The following is a 12,361-nucleotide window of genomic DNA, read 5'->3' on the forward strand; positions in this document are numbered from 1 at the left end:
TTTTTGTAGAGACGGGGTTTCACCAGGTTGGGCAGGCTGGTCTCAAACTCCTGACCTCAGGTGATACACCCGCCTCAGCCTCCCAAAGTGCTGGGATTACAGTCATGAGCCACTGCGCCCCGCCGCCATACACAATGTTTGCCCCCTAGCAGATAGTCAGGGATGAGCTCTTAAAAGAAGGGACCAAGGAATGAATGAATGAATCTCCATGCCAATCACAAAGAAGAGAAATCTGAGAGTGAGCCCTGGGGGTGTCTGACAACCAGGAGTATTTAGATCTAAGCCTTGAAAGAGTCTGCTTAGATTTTCTTGCTGAGGAAAGAGGAGGGGGCAAGGAGTAAAAGGAAAAACAACAAAACCCCAAAGCATCTTAAAGTAGTCAGAGTTACTGGGACAAGTTGCAGACTATTAATTGCAAGGGAAAAAAATCCTAACAGACAACTGGTTTACATGATCCCTACTTAGAAATATACCTTGGGGTTTGCAGAATGACCTTGGAATTATATTGTCACCAGTCTTTCCAAATACTGAGAAATGTGACTAAGTAACAAAAGTCATCAGCCTGGGAAACATGGTGAAAACCTCTCTCTACAAGAAATACAATAAATTAGCCGGATGTGGTGGTGCGTGCCTGTAGTCCCAGCTACTAGGGAGGCTGAGGCAGGAGGATGGCTTGAGCCTGGGAGGTTGAGGCTACAGTGAGCCGTGAAACCAAGAATTCTGATTCTACTTGTGTGAGTTTCGCTGTGTCTGTCTACCAGGTCATTTGCAGAGCAGAGAGACCTCCTTCTCCCTGCTTTTTAATTTATTTTCTATAACACACACAAATACCCGATGTCCACAAAGAAGATAGGCAACCAATTTCTAACGTCTGGATGAACCTGAGGAGAAATTCTGAGCAGATGAGTACTTGAGAATTGAGAGAGGCATGAAAGAATATTATTTCAAAGATTGAGAGGGAATTGGAACTGGATGACATTTTAGAGATTTGCCCTTATTTTTTCCTAATTGAAGCATATCACTTCTGCTAGGGTCATATTTAGAAATTTTAAAATGAGTGAGTGTACTGAGTTTCCGGGGTTTCCTGACTCTCAGTTGGATTATGTTTTTTATTAGATTCCAGTGGTACTGGGCACGTTACGTTAATCCATATTTAAACTAGGGTGACCTTACACCCCGATTTGCCCTGGATGGTCCTGGGTTACACCTGTCGTCCCAACAGAATTATTAATAGCATCCTCCTCCACCGTCAATAGCATTCCGGTTTGGAATATTAAATTCTACAATCACTCCCACTTTGACTCCTAAAAGTTTTCCAGAATATGCCATACTTTCTCATTAATTGTTGCAACTTATGGCTATTTTATAGATTTCTGAGACCCATCCTTTTTTCTGTTGGATTTTAAGCATCCTTTGAACTTTAGAAGGCTCCTCACAGAACTGGAAAGCCATCCACACAAAGACAACTATTGTTCATTAATAACACATGTTAGTTAATTAACATGTGTTGCTAATTAATAATATTTATATTATTCAGGCTATATTCCTATTTATCAACGATATTAATTAAATTATGTATTAAGTATGCAATGAATATCAATGGTTGAATAGCACATACCTTCATAGCCAAAGAGAAGTAATAACAAAAAGCCTTCTATCTTGCGTGACATCTTCCCCTCGTCCTCGGCCGAAGCTCTACCTTACTGAACTGGAGAGCTGGCCCAGGAGCAGGAGATTACGTTGAGCCCTGGCCTCATTAAGCATCTTAATCCATTTAGTTCTTAGGTCTTTGGCTGAGCCCCATCAAGTTAACCCACACAGTTACCTGCCTCAACAAGGAAGTCTCATGGAAGATACTAGCATCAACTGAGATTCGGTTCGCGAGGAAGATACTTTTCGTTCTTTTTTTTTTTTTTTGAGATGGAGTTTCGCTCTTGTCACCCAGGCTGGAGTGCAATGGCGCCATCTCGGCTCACTGCAACCTCTGCCTCCCGGGTTCAATCTAGTCTCCTGCCTCAGCCTTCCGAGTAGCTGGGATTATAGGCTCATGCCACCACGCCCAGCTAATTTTTGTATTTTTAGTAGAGATGGGGTTTCGTCATATCAGCCAGGCTGGTCTTGGACTCCTGACCTCAGGTGATCCACCCACCTCGGCCTCCCAAAGTGCTGGGATTACAGGCGTCAGCCACTGCGCCCGGCCCATACTGTTCATTCTATCTTAATGTAAGGGAAGCAATGGAGGGAGAGAACTACAACCAGAAGTCTCAGGTCTTCGTCCTTTCTTCGCCATCATCTTCTAGGGGGTGACCTTGAACAATTTCCTGCCACAGAAGCACTAGCATTCTCGAATTGTATGAAAATGTCATGGATTCCCCCTCTTTGAAAGCAACTAGGCATCATGTGCACACCTATTCACTCAGGAAAATGCTAAATTTGGTGGTGGTGGGAGGACAGTTACACAAAGCTGTGCATTGCTGTGTTACTTTTAACAACAACAAATTGGAAACAATCTAGATGGCCAAGGTTAGGGGGCTGGTTAAGTAAATCAAGAGATGAGTGCAGCCTGGTAGGTTTAAGAGCACAGACTGCCAACCCAGACTGGGTGCCAAATCGCAGCACTAGCACTTATTACATTGTGACCTCAGGGCAAGTTATTAATATCTCTGCGCCTAAACTTTCTCATCTGTAAGATGATGATAATAATGCCTACTTTCGAGAGTTATTTTGAGGCTTACAAGAGATCATATGTACAAAATACTTAGCACAGTGCTAGACATAATTAGCTATTATTTTTACATCACCATTCAGAATAAAGTTGATGAGAGGAAAAGGGGAGTTGTTTAATAGGTATAGAGTTGAGTTTTGCAAGATGAAAAAGTTCCCGAGATCTGTTTCACAACAATGTGAATATACTTAACACTACTGAACTGTACACTTAAAAATGATTATGGTGGGCTGGAGGTGGTGGCTCACACCTGTAATCCCAGCACTTTGGGAGGCCAAGGCAGGCAGATCACTTGAGGTCAGGAGTTCGAGACCAGCCTGGGCAACATGGTGAAACCTCGTCTCTACCAAAAATACAAAAATTAGCCGGGCGTGGTGGCGTGCACCTATAATCTCAGCTACTCAGGAGGCTGAGACAGGAGAATCGCTTGAACCCAGGAGGCCGAGGTTTCAGTGAGCCGAGATTGTACCACTGCACTCCAGCCTGGGTGACAGAGCCAGACTCTGTCTCAAAAAAAAAAAAAAAAAAAAAAAAAAATGGTTAAGGTGGTTTTAAAAAAGGCCGGGCACGGTGGCTCACGCCTGTAATCCCAGCACTTTGGGAGGCCGAGGCGGGCGGATCACAAGGTCAGGAGATCGAGACCATCCTGGCTAACACGGTGAAACCCCGTCTCAACTAAAAATACAAAAAATTAGCCGGGCGAGGTGGCGGGCGCCTGTAGTCCCAGCTACTCGGGAGGCTGAGGCAGGAGAATGGCGTGAACCCGGGAGGCGGAGGTTGCAGTGAGCTGAGATCACGCCACTGCACTCCAGCCTGGGCGACAGAGCGAGACTCCGCCTCCAAAAAAAAAAAAAAAGAATAAAGTTGATGAAGTGATTGTAATAACAGGGAAAGAGTTACACTCTTAAGTTAGAAAAAGACGCAAATTTCTACACTGTTAAGGATGCATAACTGGGTTGAAAATGCAGAGAAAAATACTGAGTGCCCCTTCCCATTTTATATTTTTTGCTACCACCATCTCACCATGGCCCACACCCTCGAATTCCTCTTGTCAAAGATAAAAAAGCCAATATTTAAACAAATAATAAACTCCCCAAACGAAACTGTAATGAAATAGTAAAGAGGAACAGAAAGAAACTAGAGAAACGTTTGCTCATTCAACCAGTATTTATTGAATGTCTACAAGCCTGACATTTATTTTATACTGTGTATGAACTCTATTCCACAAATTCTACTGCTGCATTAAAAGGGACTGTGGGGGGGTTTTTTTTTTTTTCGTGCTCTGCACATCAAAGTTTAATGAAAAATAGAACTTTTAATCAGAGTCATAATCATGATCGACCTTTAATAATTCACCTGCAGTCAAAGCGCTGCTGTATTGCCTGCCACATTTTAGTTGGAGGTTGGGTGGCCGGCCCTTGCTGGCTTGCAGGCAAAGGGCAGCCAGGTGCATTCCCCGAGCGCCCGATTTTCCGAGGCGTACTGGGAGGAGAGGTGGGGTAGGGCCCGGCCGGATCGGGGGCGCCGGATCGGGTCTAGGACTTCGCCCGGCCCCTGCCCTCCACTACTTCTCATGTCGGACTATGGCGGCAGCGACCTTGTGGGATAGGAGAGGGTATCTGTCATTTCACTTCTGCGAGAAAAACATGCCAAAAAAATTAAAAAGAAAAAAAGGACAAAGAAAAACACTTCGTTGTCGCTTTTTTTGTTTGTTTGTTTAGCCCAAACCCTTTTTTTTTTAACCCAAACAACGAAACCCTAAAAAGGCAAAAACAGCCGCTATACGGCTATGGTTCCACTGGGGCTCGAACCCAGGACCTTCTGCGTGTAAAGCAGACGTGATAACCACTACACTATGGAACCTCTACGAGGAAGACTGTTGTTGGGACTTTATTCATAGACTCACAGCAGTTCCGGTCCCTCCGCCGGAGCCCCGCCTCTCCACCGTGACCCCGCCCCCGAGGCGAGGAGTTTGCGGCGGCTCCGAGTCTCGGGCTCCGGCGTTTGGGCGGCTTGTCTTCCCTGCCCGCCACAGTTGCGGCCCCTGGGACCAGGGCGAGGCCGGAACCCCGGCCGAGAGCACCTCCCCGCTATCATCTGTCCCCAAACTTTCCCTCAATCGAGGCGCCGGCGGGGCGGCCCGGCGGCCGGAAGTGCACCCTGCTCGGGCTTTGCGCCCCCGGCAGCTTCCTCCGCCCGCGAGGGCCCCGCGCCTTCCCATTTTCCCAACCGGCAAACTGAGCCTCGGCCACCCGGCCCACTTGCCGGTCGGAAGTCAGGACGTCGCCGCTTGCGGCGGCGTGGAAGGCCTCGCCTCCGGAGCAAGGAGGACAGGGGCAACCCTTGGAACCAGGGTTGGAAAAGGCCGCTGGTTAGCGGGCCCTTTGCCCGAGGGTGTGGACCTCTACCCGCTCCCCTGCCCCTTCCCGCAGCCTTCTTCCCCTCCCGAGGACAGGCCTAGGGGGTGCAAATGCCAGGGCTTCCGTTAGGTCTCCTTGGTCTAGGGCTGCAGGGGTGGGGGGACGAAGACGTGTAGACGGGGCCACCCGTCTATGGCTTCCAGGGTGGCAGCGGCCCTGGCCACGTGATTGAGGGGTCCAGTGCAAAATGAAGATGCCAGGCCCCTTGTTAAGTTTTTGAGAATTTCACACGGTAACAGCAGAGTATTCAACCCGGTGCGGGGTCCCTGACTTGCTTGCAGGACTGTAGTCTGGGTAACGCGCTGGGACCCTCCATCACAAAGGGTGATTCTTGTTTTTCATCGTCAGTGTCATTTGCCTTCTTCAGGGCTTCCAGGTGGATCTTCGTCACCACCCTAGGATTGCTCACCATTCTCAAGCTTGAAAACCCACCTGTAATCATTTGGTGGTGGGGGGGGGCGGGCATCTTTAAGCGCCCAGGTGAACTTGGTCTGCAGGCAGCAGCTGTCCTTTTTTCTGGATCTTCTGCTGAGGTCGGTAGGTTGATAAAGTGATACTGATTTTGTGGCAGGAACTCCCTTCAGCCAACTCCTGTCTTCCTGGGAAGGCCTCTGGAAGAAACCAGGTGGGTGCAGGGAACACTAAGGTGGGGGTCGCGATCTGGATGTTCGTCTTGATTTGGCCATTCATGAGCTGGGTACTCGAGCTAGTCAGTTCACCTCCGGTCTCAGTCTCCTCCTTTGTGAATACAAGGGTTGGACTAAACACGTCCCCTTTCACCTCTGGGTCTCAATGTTATGCCCATCTTCCACGTAGGAAAACGGAGGCAGTTATCTGCCATGTAATCCCCCCCACACACACACCCCCGCCCCCCGCCCAGAAATAGAGGCAGGCCAGCTAGTGACGTGGGTTTTTCTAGTACCCGTTTCCCGATGTCCTCAGTTAGCTCCCTGTCATATTCATCATGGGGCCCCCTTCTAGTCTGCTTTTTTGGTGAGACGTTTTCAGAGGCCTCTCGAGCGCTTGATGCCTAGATTGTGGGCCACGAGATGACCAGAGTGGCCAGCCACCGGCCGGAGGATACATTCGTGAGAGCTCCACGTTTCCCACTAGTCAGTGAGCCTCAGGACTCCTGGGAAGCCTGATAATAAGTGTATCCCACCTGTTTCCAAACCCCTAGCGGTCGAAAACAAGACTGCCAGGAACTGGCCCTAAAGTTACACCCACTGGTTGTGTTTTGGATGGTGTCTCTAGGAAATGCTTTGCTCTCCAGCCCCCCACATCCCGATTTTTCTGTCTGCCCCTGGGTATAAAGGTATGTTTGCCAAGTTCCCACACTTAACCTCTGTGCAGAAAAGAAGCTGGTGTCCCTCTGTTGCATGCAACACAGGTATCTGCCTTTGGTGAAAAACTCTTGTTCCTTTTCTCCATTCCAGGAGGGAAACTGTGTTCTGTTCTCCCCGCCGCCCCTCACAAGGTGTCATCACAATCTTTTTTTTTTTTTTTTTTTTTTAAGACGGAGTCTCGCTCTGTTGCCCAGGCTGGAGTGCAGTGGCACGATCTCAGCTCACTGCAACCTCTGCCTCCCGTTCAAGCAATTCTCCTGCCTCAGCCACCCAAGTAGCTGGGATTACAGGCGCCCCCCCACCATACCTGGCCTACTTTTTGTATTTTTAGTAGAAATGGGGTTTCACCATGTTGGCCAGGTTGATCTCAAACTCCTGGCCTCAAGTGATCCGCCCACCTCGGCCTCCTGAAGTGTTGGGATTGCAGGCGTAAGCCACCGCGCCCGGCCCCACCCAGCTCAAATTCTATGGTCATTTTTATCACTTGCTTGTTTGCCCTTTCATTTCTTCCTTGTGCTTGTTGGTAAAACCACAATCTCTTACATCTGAGTGTCTCCCTACCCTGCCCCTGAACATGGCCCAAGAAGAACACATCCAAGCTGACTGGTTTCACGCTAAATTCATGACTGCTTAGCTCAAGTGAGCCCTTTCTGCAGTCCAGAATACGTGTCCACTTCTAAGGACAGTTTCATGTCTTATCTCCGTAAACCTCCTGTACCCCCAACCCCAATCTCGGTTACAGCTGATGACCTAGCTTCCTATTGCGGTGAAAAAATGGAAGCAATCAGAAGAGAACTTCTGCAAGTCCCCTGCCAGCCACCGTCTGCTCTGGTGCTCTTCCTCTGGATCAGGATGGGTTGGGACTGGCTAACTCTGTCGTAGGAGGCTGTCCTGTGTATTGTAGGATGTTTTGCAGCATCCCTGGCCTCTATTCACTAGATGCCTGTAGCACACATCCTCCCCCACCACCCAGTTGTGATGACCCAAAATGTCCCCTGGGGGACAAAATCTTGGGAGTTCTTTGGCGATATCTGGAGACACTTTTGTTGGTTATGACTGGGAGAGGGGTACTATAGGCACCCAGTAGGGAGAGGCCGGGGCGCTGCCAAACATCCTGTGGTGCCAGCTACTCTGGGGGAGTGAGGCGGGAAGAATCCCTTGAGCTCAGGAGGTCGAGGCTGTTGTGAGCCATGATTGCACCACTGCACTCCAGCCTGGGTGACAGTGAGAACCTGTCAAAAAAAAAAAAAAAGCCGGGTGCGATGGCTCACGCTTATAATCCCAGCACTTTGGGAAGCTGAGGCGGGCGGATTGCTTGAGCTCAGGAGTTCAAGACCAGGCTGGCCAACATGGCAAAACCCCATCTCTATAAAAAATACAAAAAAATTAGCCAGGCATGGTGGCACACACCTGTAGTCCCAGTTACTCTGGAGGACTGAGGCAGGGAGGATCCCTTGAGCCTGGGGAGGTCCCCTTGAGCCTGGGGAGGTCGAGGCTGCAACAAGCTGAGATCGCATCACTGCACTCCAGCCTGGGCGACAGAGAGACCCTGTCTCAAAAACGAAAACAAAAGCAAAAAAAAAAAAAAACAGGAAAAAAGCTCTTAATTCCACTTCCACCTGTGCCACTTCCATTTCTCTGCTCTCCTTTATAATACAATTCTTAGATTGGTCTGGTGCTCTCTCCAGTTCTGTCCCCCCATTGGGACTTGTTCTAGCTCTCCACCAAAATTCCTCTGATCCAGTGACTTCCACATTGCTACACAGAATAGCTCTTCCTTTTCATCAGATTTGATCTACTAGCAGCATTGAAAACAACCCATCACTCCGTTTTGAGGTACCCTCCCCTCGGGTTTTAGGATGCGGACCTCTCGCGATGTTTATTTCCTCTCACTGCATACTCCTTTTTGGTCACTTTTGCTGGAGCCTCATCTCTTTGACCTTTAAACACAGCCGTACCTCAGAGGTCTCGGTGCTTGGACTTCTCTATTCGTTCTCACCACCCCAGCGACCTCATTCAATCTAATGGCTTTCAATACCATTGAGAACCTAGAAGATTCCAGTGTGTATCTCTAGTCTAGACTTTTCTCCCAAACTCCAGACCTACATGTTCAACATCTCCATTTAGATGTCTGTTAGGCATCTCACATGTCTGTGTCCACGCTTCTGATCTCTGCCCCTAAATCCGCTTCTCTCTTGATCTGTTTTTCTTTTTTGGAGACAGTTTTGCTCTGTCACCCAGGCTGGAGTGCAGCAGCGCCATCTCAGCTCACTGCAACCTCCACCTCCTGGGTTCAAACAATTCCCGTGCCTCAGCCTCCCGAGTACTTGGGATCACAGGCGTGCGCCACCACATCCGGCTGATTTTTTTCTGTATTTTTAGTAGAGATGGGCTTTTGCTGTTTTGGCCAGGCTGTTCTTGAACTCCTGGCCTCAAGTGATTCACCCACCTCGGTCTCTCAAAGTGTTGGGATTACAGGCGTGAGCCACTGTGCCCAGCCTCTGTTTTCTTTATCTCAGATAATGGCAGCTTCATCTTTCCAGCTATTTAGGCCTAAAACTAAGAATCATACTTGATTCTTCTTTTTCTTACACCCCCAGTGTAATCTTACTAGCAAAGCTTATTGGCACCACCTGCAAGATCTATCTATGCTAGCTTTCTGTCATCTCCCCAGCTACACTCTAATCAAAGCCACCATCACATTTTGCCTGGATCATAGCCAGTAGCCTCAGATCTTGGCCTTTCAGCTTCTGCCCTTTCCCCCCTACAGACTATTCTCCACACAGTAGCCAGAGTGGTCCTTTCAAGATTCAGATTAGCTCTCATCATTCTGTGCAAAACCCTTCAATGGCTCCCTACCTCAACTAGAAAAGCTGAAGCCTTACAGTGGCCTACAAGGCTTGTGCCTCTCTGGTTATAAATCCTGTTACTGGCCAAGCACAGTTGATCATGCTTGTAATCCCAGCACTTTGGAGGCCAAGGTGGGCAGACACTTGAGGCCAGGAGTTTGAGACCAGTCTGGCCAGCATGATGAAATCCCGTCTCTACTAAAAATACAAAAATTAGCCAGGTATGGTGGCATGCACCTGTAATCCCAGCTACTTGGGAGGCTAAGATGGGAGGATCGCTTGAGCCTGGGAGGCGGAGGTTGCAGTGAGCTGTGACTGTGACATTACACCCCAGCCTGGGTCACAGAGCAAGACCCTGTCCTCAAAAAAAAAAAAAAAATCCTATAACTTTGCCTTTGCTTTGACTCCACTCCAGCCACACCGGCCTGCTTGCTGCCCTTCAGTTATACTAGGCCTCTCCTGCCTCGGGGCCTTTGCTGCTGCTGCTGCTCTCAGCCTCGAATAGTTTTTCCTTAGATCACGCTGTTGCTTGTTCTCTCACCTTGCTTGGGTCATACCCAAATATCTTCTCAGTGAGGCCTTTCCTGACTGCCTAGTGAAAATTGCTATTCTTTTCCATTCATGCTAGAGACTCACTGCCACCCTTTCCTGCTTATTTTTCTCTGCAGCACTAAATTTCTTTCTTTCTTCTCTTTTTTTTTTTTTTGATACGGCATCTCGCTCTGTCGCCCAGGCTGGAGTGCAATGGCGTGATCTCGGCTCACTGCAACCTCCGCCTCCTGGGTTCAAACGATTCTCCTGCCTCAGCCTCCCGAGTAGCTGGGACTACAGGCACCTGCCACCACGCCCAGCTAATTTATATATATATATATATTTTTAATTTTATTATTATTATACTTTAAGTTTTAGGGTACATGTGCACAACGTGCAGGTTTGTTACATATGTATACGTGTGCCATGCTGGTGTGCTGCACCCATTAACTCGTCATTTAGCATTGGGTATATCTCCTAATGCTATCCCTCCCCCTCCCCCAACCCCACAACAGTTCCCGGTGTGTGATGTTCCCCTTCCTGTGTCCATGTGTTCTCATTGTTCAATTCCCACTTATGAGTGAAAACATGCAGTGTTTGGTTTTTTGTCCTTGCGATAGTTTGCTGAGAATGATGGTTTCCAGTTTCATCCATGTCCCTACAAAGGACATGAACTCATCATTTTTTATGGCTGCATAGTATTCCATGGTGTATATGTGCCACATTTTCTCAGTCCAGTCTATCGTTGTTGGACATTTGGGTTGGTTCCAAGTCTTTGCTATTGTGAATAGTGCCACAATAAACATACGTGTGCATGTGTCTTTATAGCAGCATGATTTATAATCCTTTGGGTATATACCCAGTAATGGGATGGCTGGGTCAAATGGTAATAGAGACGGGATTTCACCATGTTGGCCAGGATGGTCTTGATCTCTTGACCTTGTGATCCGCCCACCTTGGCCTCCCAAAGTGCTGGGATTACAGGCGTGAGTCACTGCGCCTGGCTTGCAGCACTAAATTTCTACATATTTACTAATTTATTTTGTTGATTGTCCCCACCATCCTCGACTGGAATGAAAGATCCATGAGGGCATGGATTTGGCTTCATTCTCTGCTGTATTACGCAGAGTCTAAATAGTTGCCAGCATATAGTAAGTGCTCAGTGAATATGTCTTGAAAACAATGTGTCAGTGTTGAGGGTGACTCAAGCCAGGGCAATGAGTTCCAGTAAGAGCTAATCCTGGATTTTTGCTTGACTTCTTGAGCAGAGACATTTCCTAATTCACCCTGGACTTGAACGTGAGATGATGTAGAGGCTGGCAGTTCTGCTGCCATCTTACTATTGCATTATATTAGGGCTCTTGGTTGCATACAACAGAATCCTCTTGTTCAAAATATTCACTTTTCTTCCCCATGTAGGATTTTGACACCATGGCCCCCCGATAGACTTGCCCAGGTGGCTTTGCTTTGCCCAGTTGAATGTGAGCAGAAGTGATGAGTATCACTTCCAAGTAAAAGTGTAAGAGCCAGTGTGGTGGCTGCTTCTGTCCTTCCCCTTTGCTGCAAGAAGAACAGCAATGCCCCAGAGACAGGTTGGCCTGAGTTTCAGAGGGAAGGCTCCATGTTACAGAACCGCAGCCCATCTGCACTGTCCGTGGAACTGGAGTGCAAAACAAACCTTTATCATTGTAAGCCACTAACGTTTGGGGTTGTTACGAAAGCATAACACCACCTAAGCGGCTTCAACACTCCCACAAGTTTAAGAGGAAAAGGAGTTTATTAAAGGACACCAGATGGCTCACAGGATCTCCAAGAAGGCCTCGGTGACTCCAAAGCCAGGAATGATGTCCAAATCTCACTGAGGGACTGCACCAGCGCAGGTGCGCACTACTGCCTCCTCTGAGTACATATTTGGTAACTCAAACCAGTGTTGGAGCCCAGAATCTTGACCACTGCTGTCTCTGGAAACTGGACACCTCTGCCACTAACCTTGGCAGAAGATGGCCTTTGGGAGCCCTCCACGTCTTCAGGTTGCCCTCTTCTGGATTGAAGTCGCTGGCAGAGCTTAGTTTACCTGCCTGTGCTCTTGCTATCAAAGAGGCTGGAAAAGCAAATTTCTTGTTTCTACTTTGGCGAGTTAGGAGTCAAACAGGAGGAATTACCAAGACATAGGGAGGAGGTTCAGAAGTTAGTGAATGACCATGAAGCATGAAAGACATCCACGACCTGCTGGAGACCTGAGGATGGAGCGGACACCAAGGGATCCCAGCTGAGCAATAGAGCAGCTGGGTGCCATCACTTACGCCCCCGCCCCAGTCATGCATATACCATTGACTCTTCAGTTATTTGAGGAAACCATTCCCAGCTTTGCTTAAGCCAGCTGGAATGGGCTTACTGACACTTGCAATGGAAAGAGTCCTAATGATCTATGTCTAAAATGGATGAGCGTTGGCACAGTGGCTAACGGTGGTGCCCTGGCTCGGATGCCTG

At 48.3% G+C, this 12,361-nt stretch overlaps 2 protein-coding genes and 1 non-coding gene across 4 annotated transcripts in view; 1 reads left to right on the forward strand and 2 right to left on the reverse strand.

The window, feature by feature from the left end:
• The window catches only part of RS1 (retinoschisin 1), a 34,461-nt gene extending 32,751 nt beyond the window's left edge, over positions 1-1,710 (reverse strand). The window contains exon 1 of the mRNA XM_031005949.3: positions 1,619-1,710. Coding sequence (XP_030861809.1) covers positions 1,619-1,670 — 52 coding nt within the window. The 5' untranslated portion in view covers positions 1,671-1,710. The remainder of the gene's footprint in view (positions 1-1,618) is intronic.
• Positions 1,711-4,515: 2,805 nt separating this feature from the next.
• Positions 4,516-4,588, reverse strand: TRNAV-UAC (transfer RNA valine (anticodon UAC)). Its single transcript has one exon. It is a non-coding gene; the product is annotated as a tRNA-Val (tRNA).
• An 85-nt stretch (positions 4,589-4,673) lies between these two features.
• The window catches only part of PPEF1 (protein phosphatase with EF-hand domain 1), a 153,396-nt gene continuing 145,708 nt past the window's right edge, over positions 4,674-12,361 (forward strand). The window contains exon 1 of one of the 2 annotated variants that reach the window (XM_055376684.2): positions 4,674-5,770. The gene's annotated coding sequence lies outside the window, so the exon portion shown is untranslated. The remainder of the gene's footprint in view (positions 5,771-12,361) is intronic. The other variant, XM_031005700.3, reaches the window with a different exon arrangement.

The sequence above is a fragment of the Gorilla gorilla genome, chromosome X, assembly GCF_029281585.2.
Source record: "Gorilla gorilla gorilla isolate KB3781 chromosome X, NHGRI_mGorGor1-v2.1_pri, whole genome shotgun sequence".
NCBI classification, from domain to species: Eukaryota; Metazoa; Chordata; class Mammalia; order Primates; family Hominidae; genus Gorilla; species Gorilla gorilla.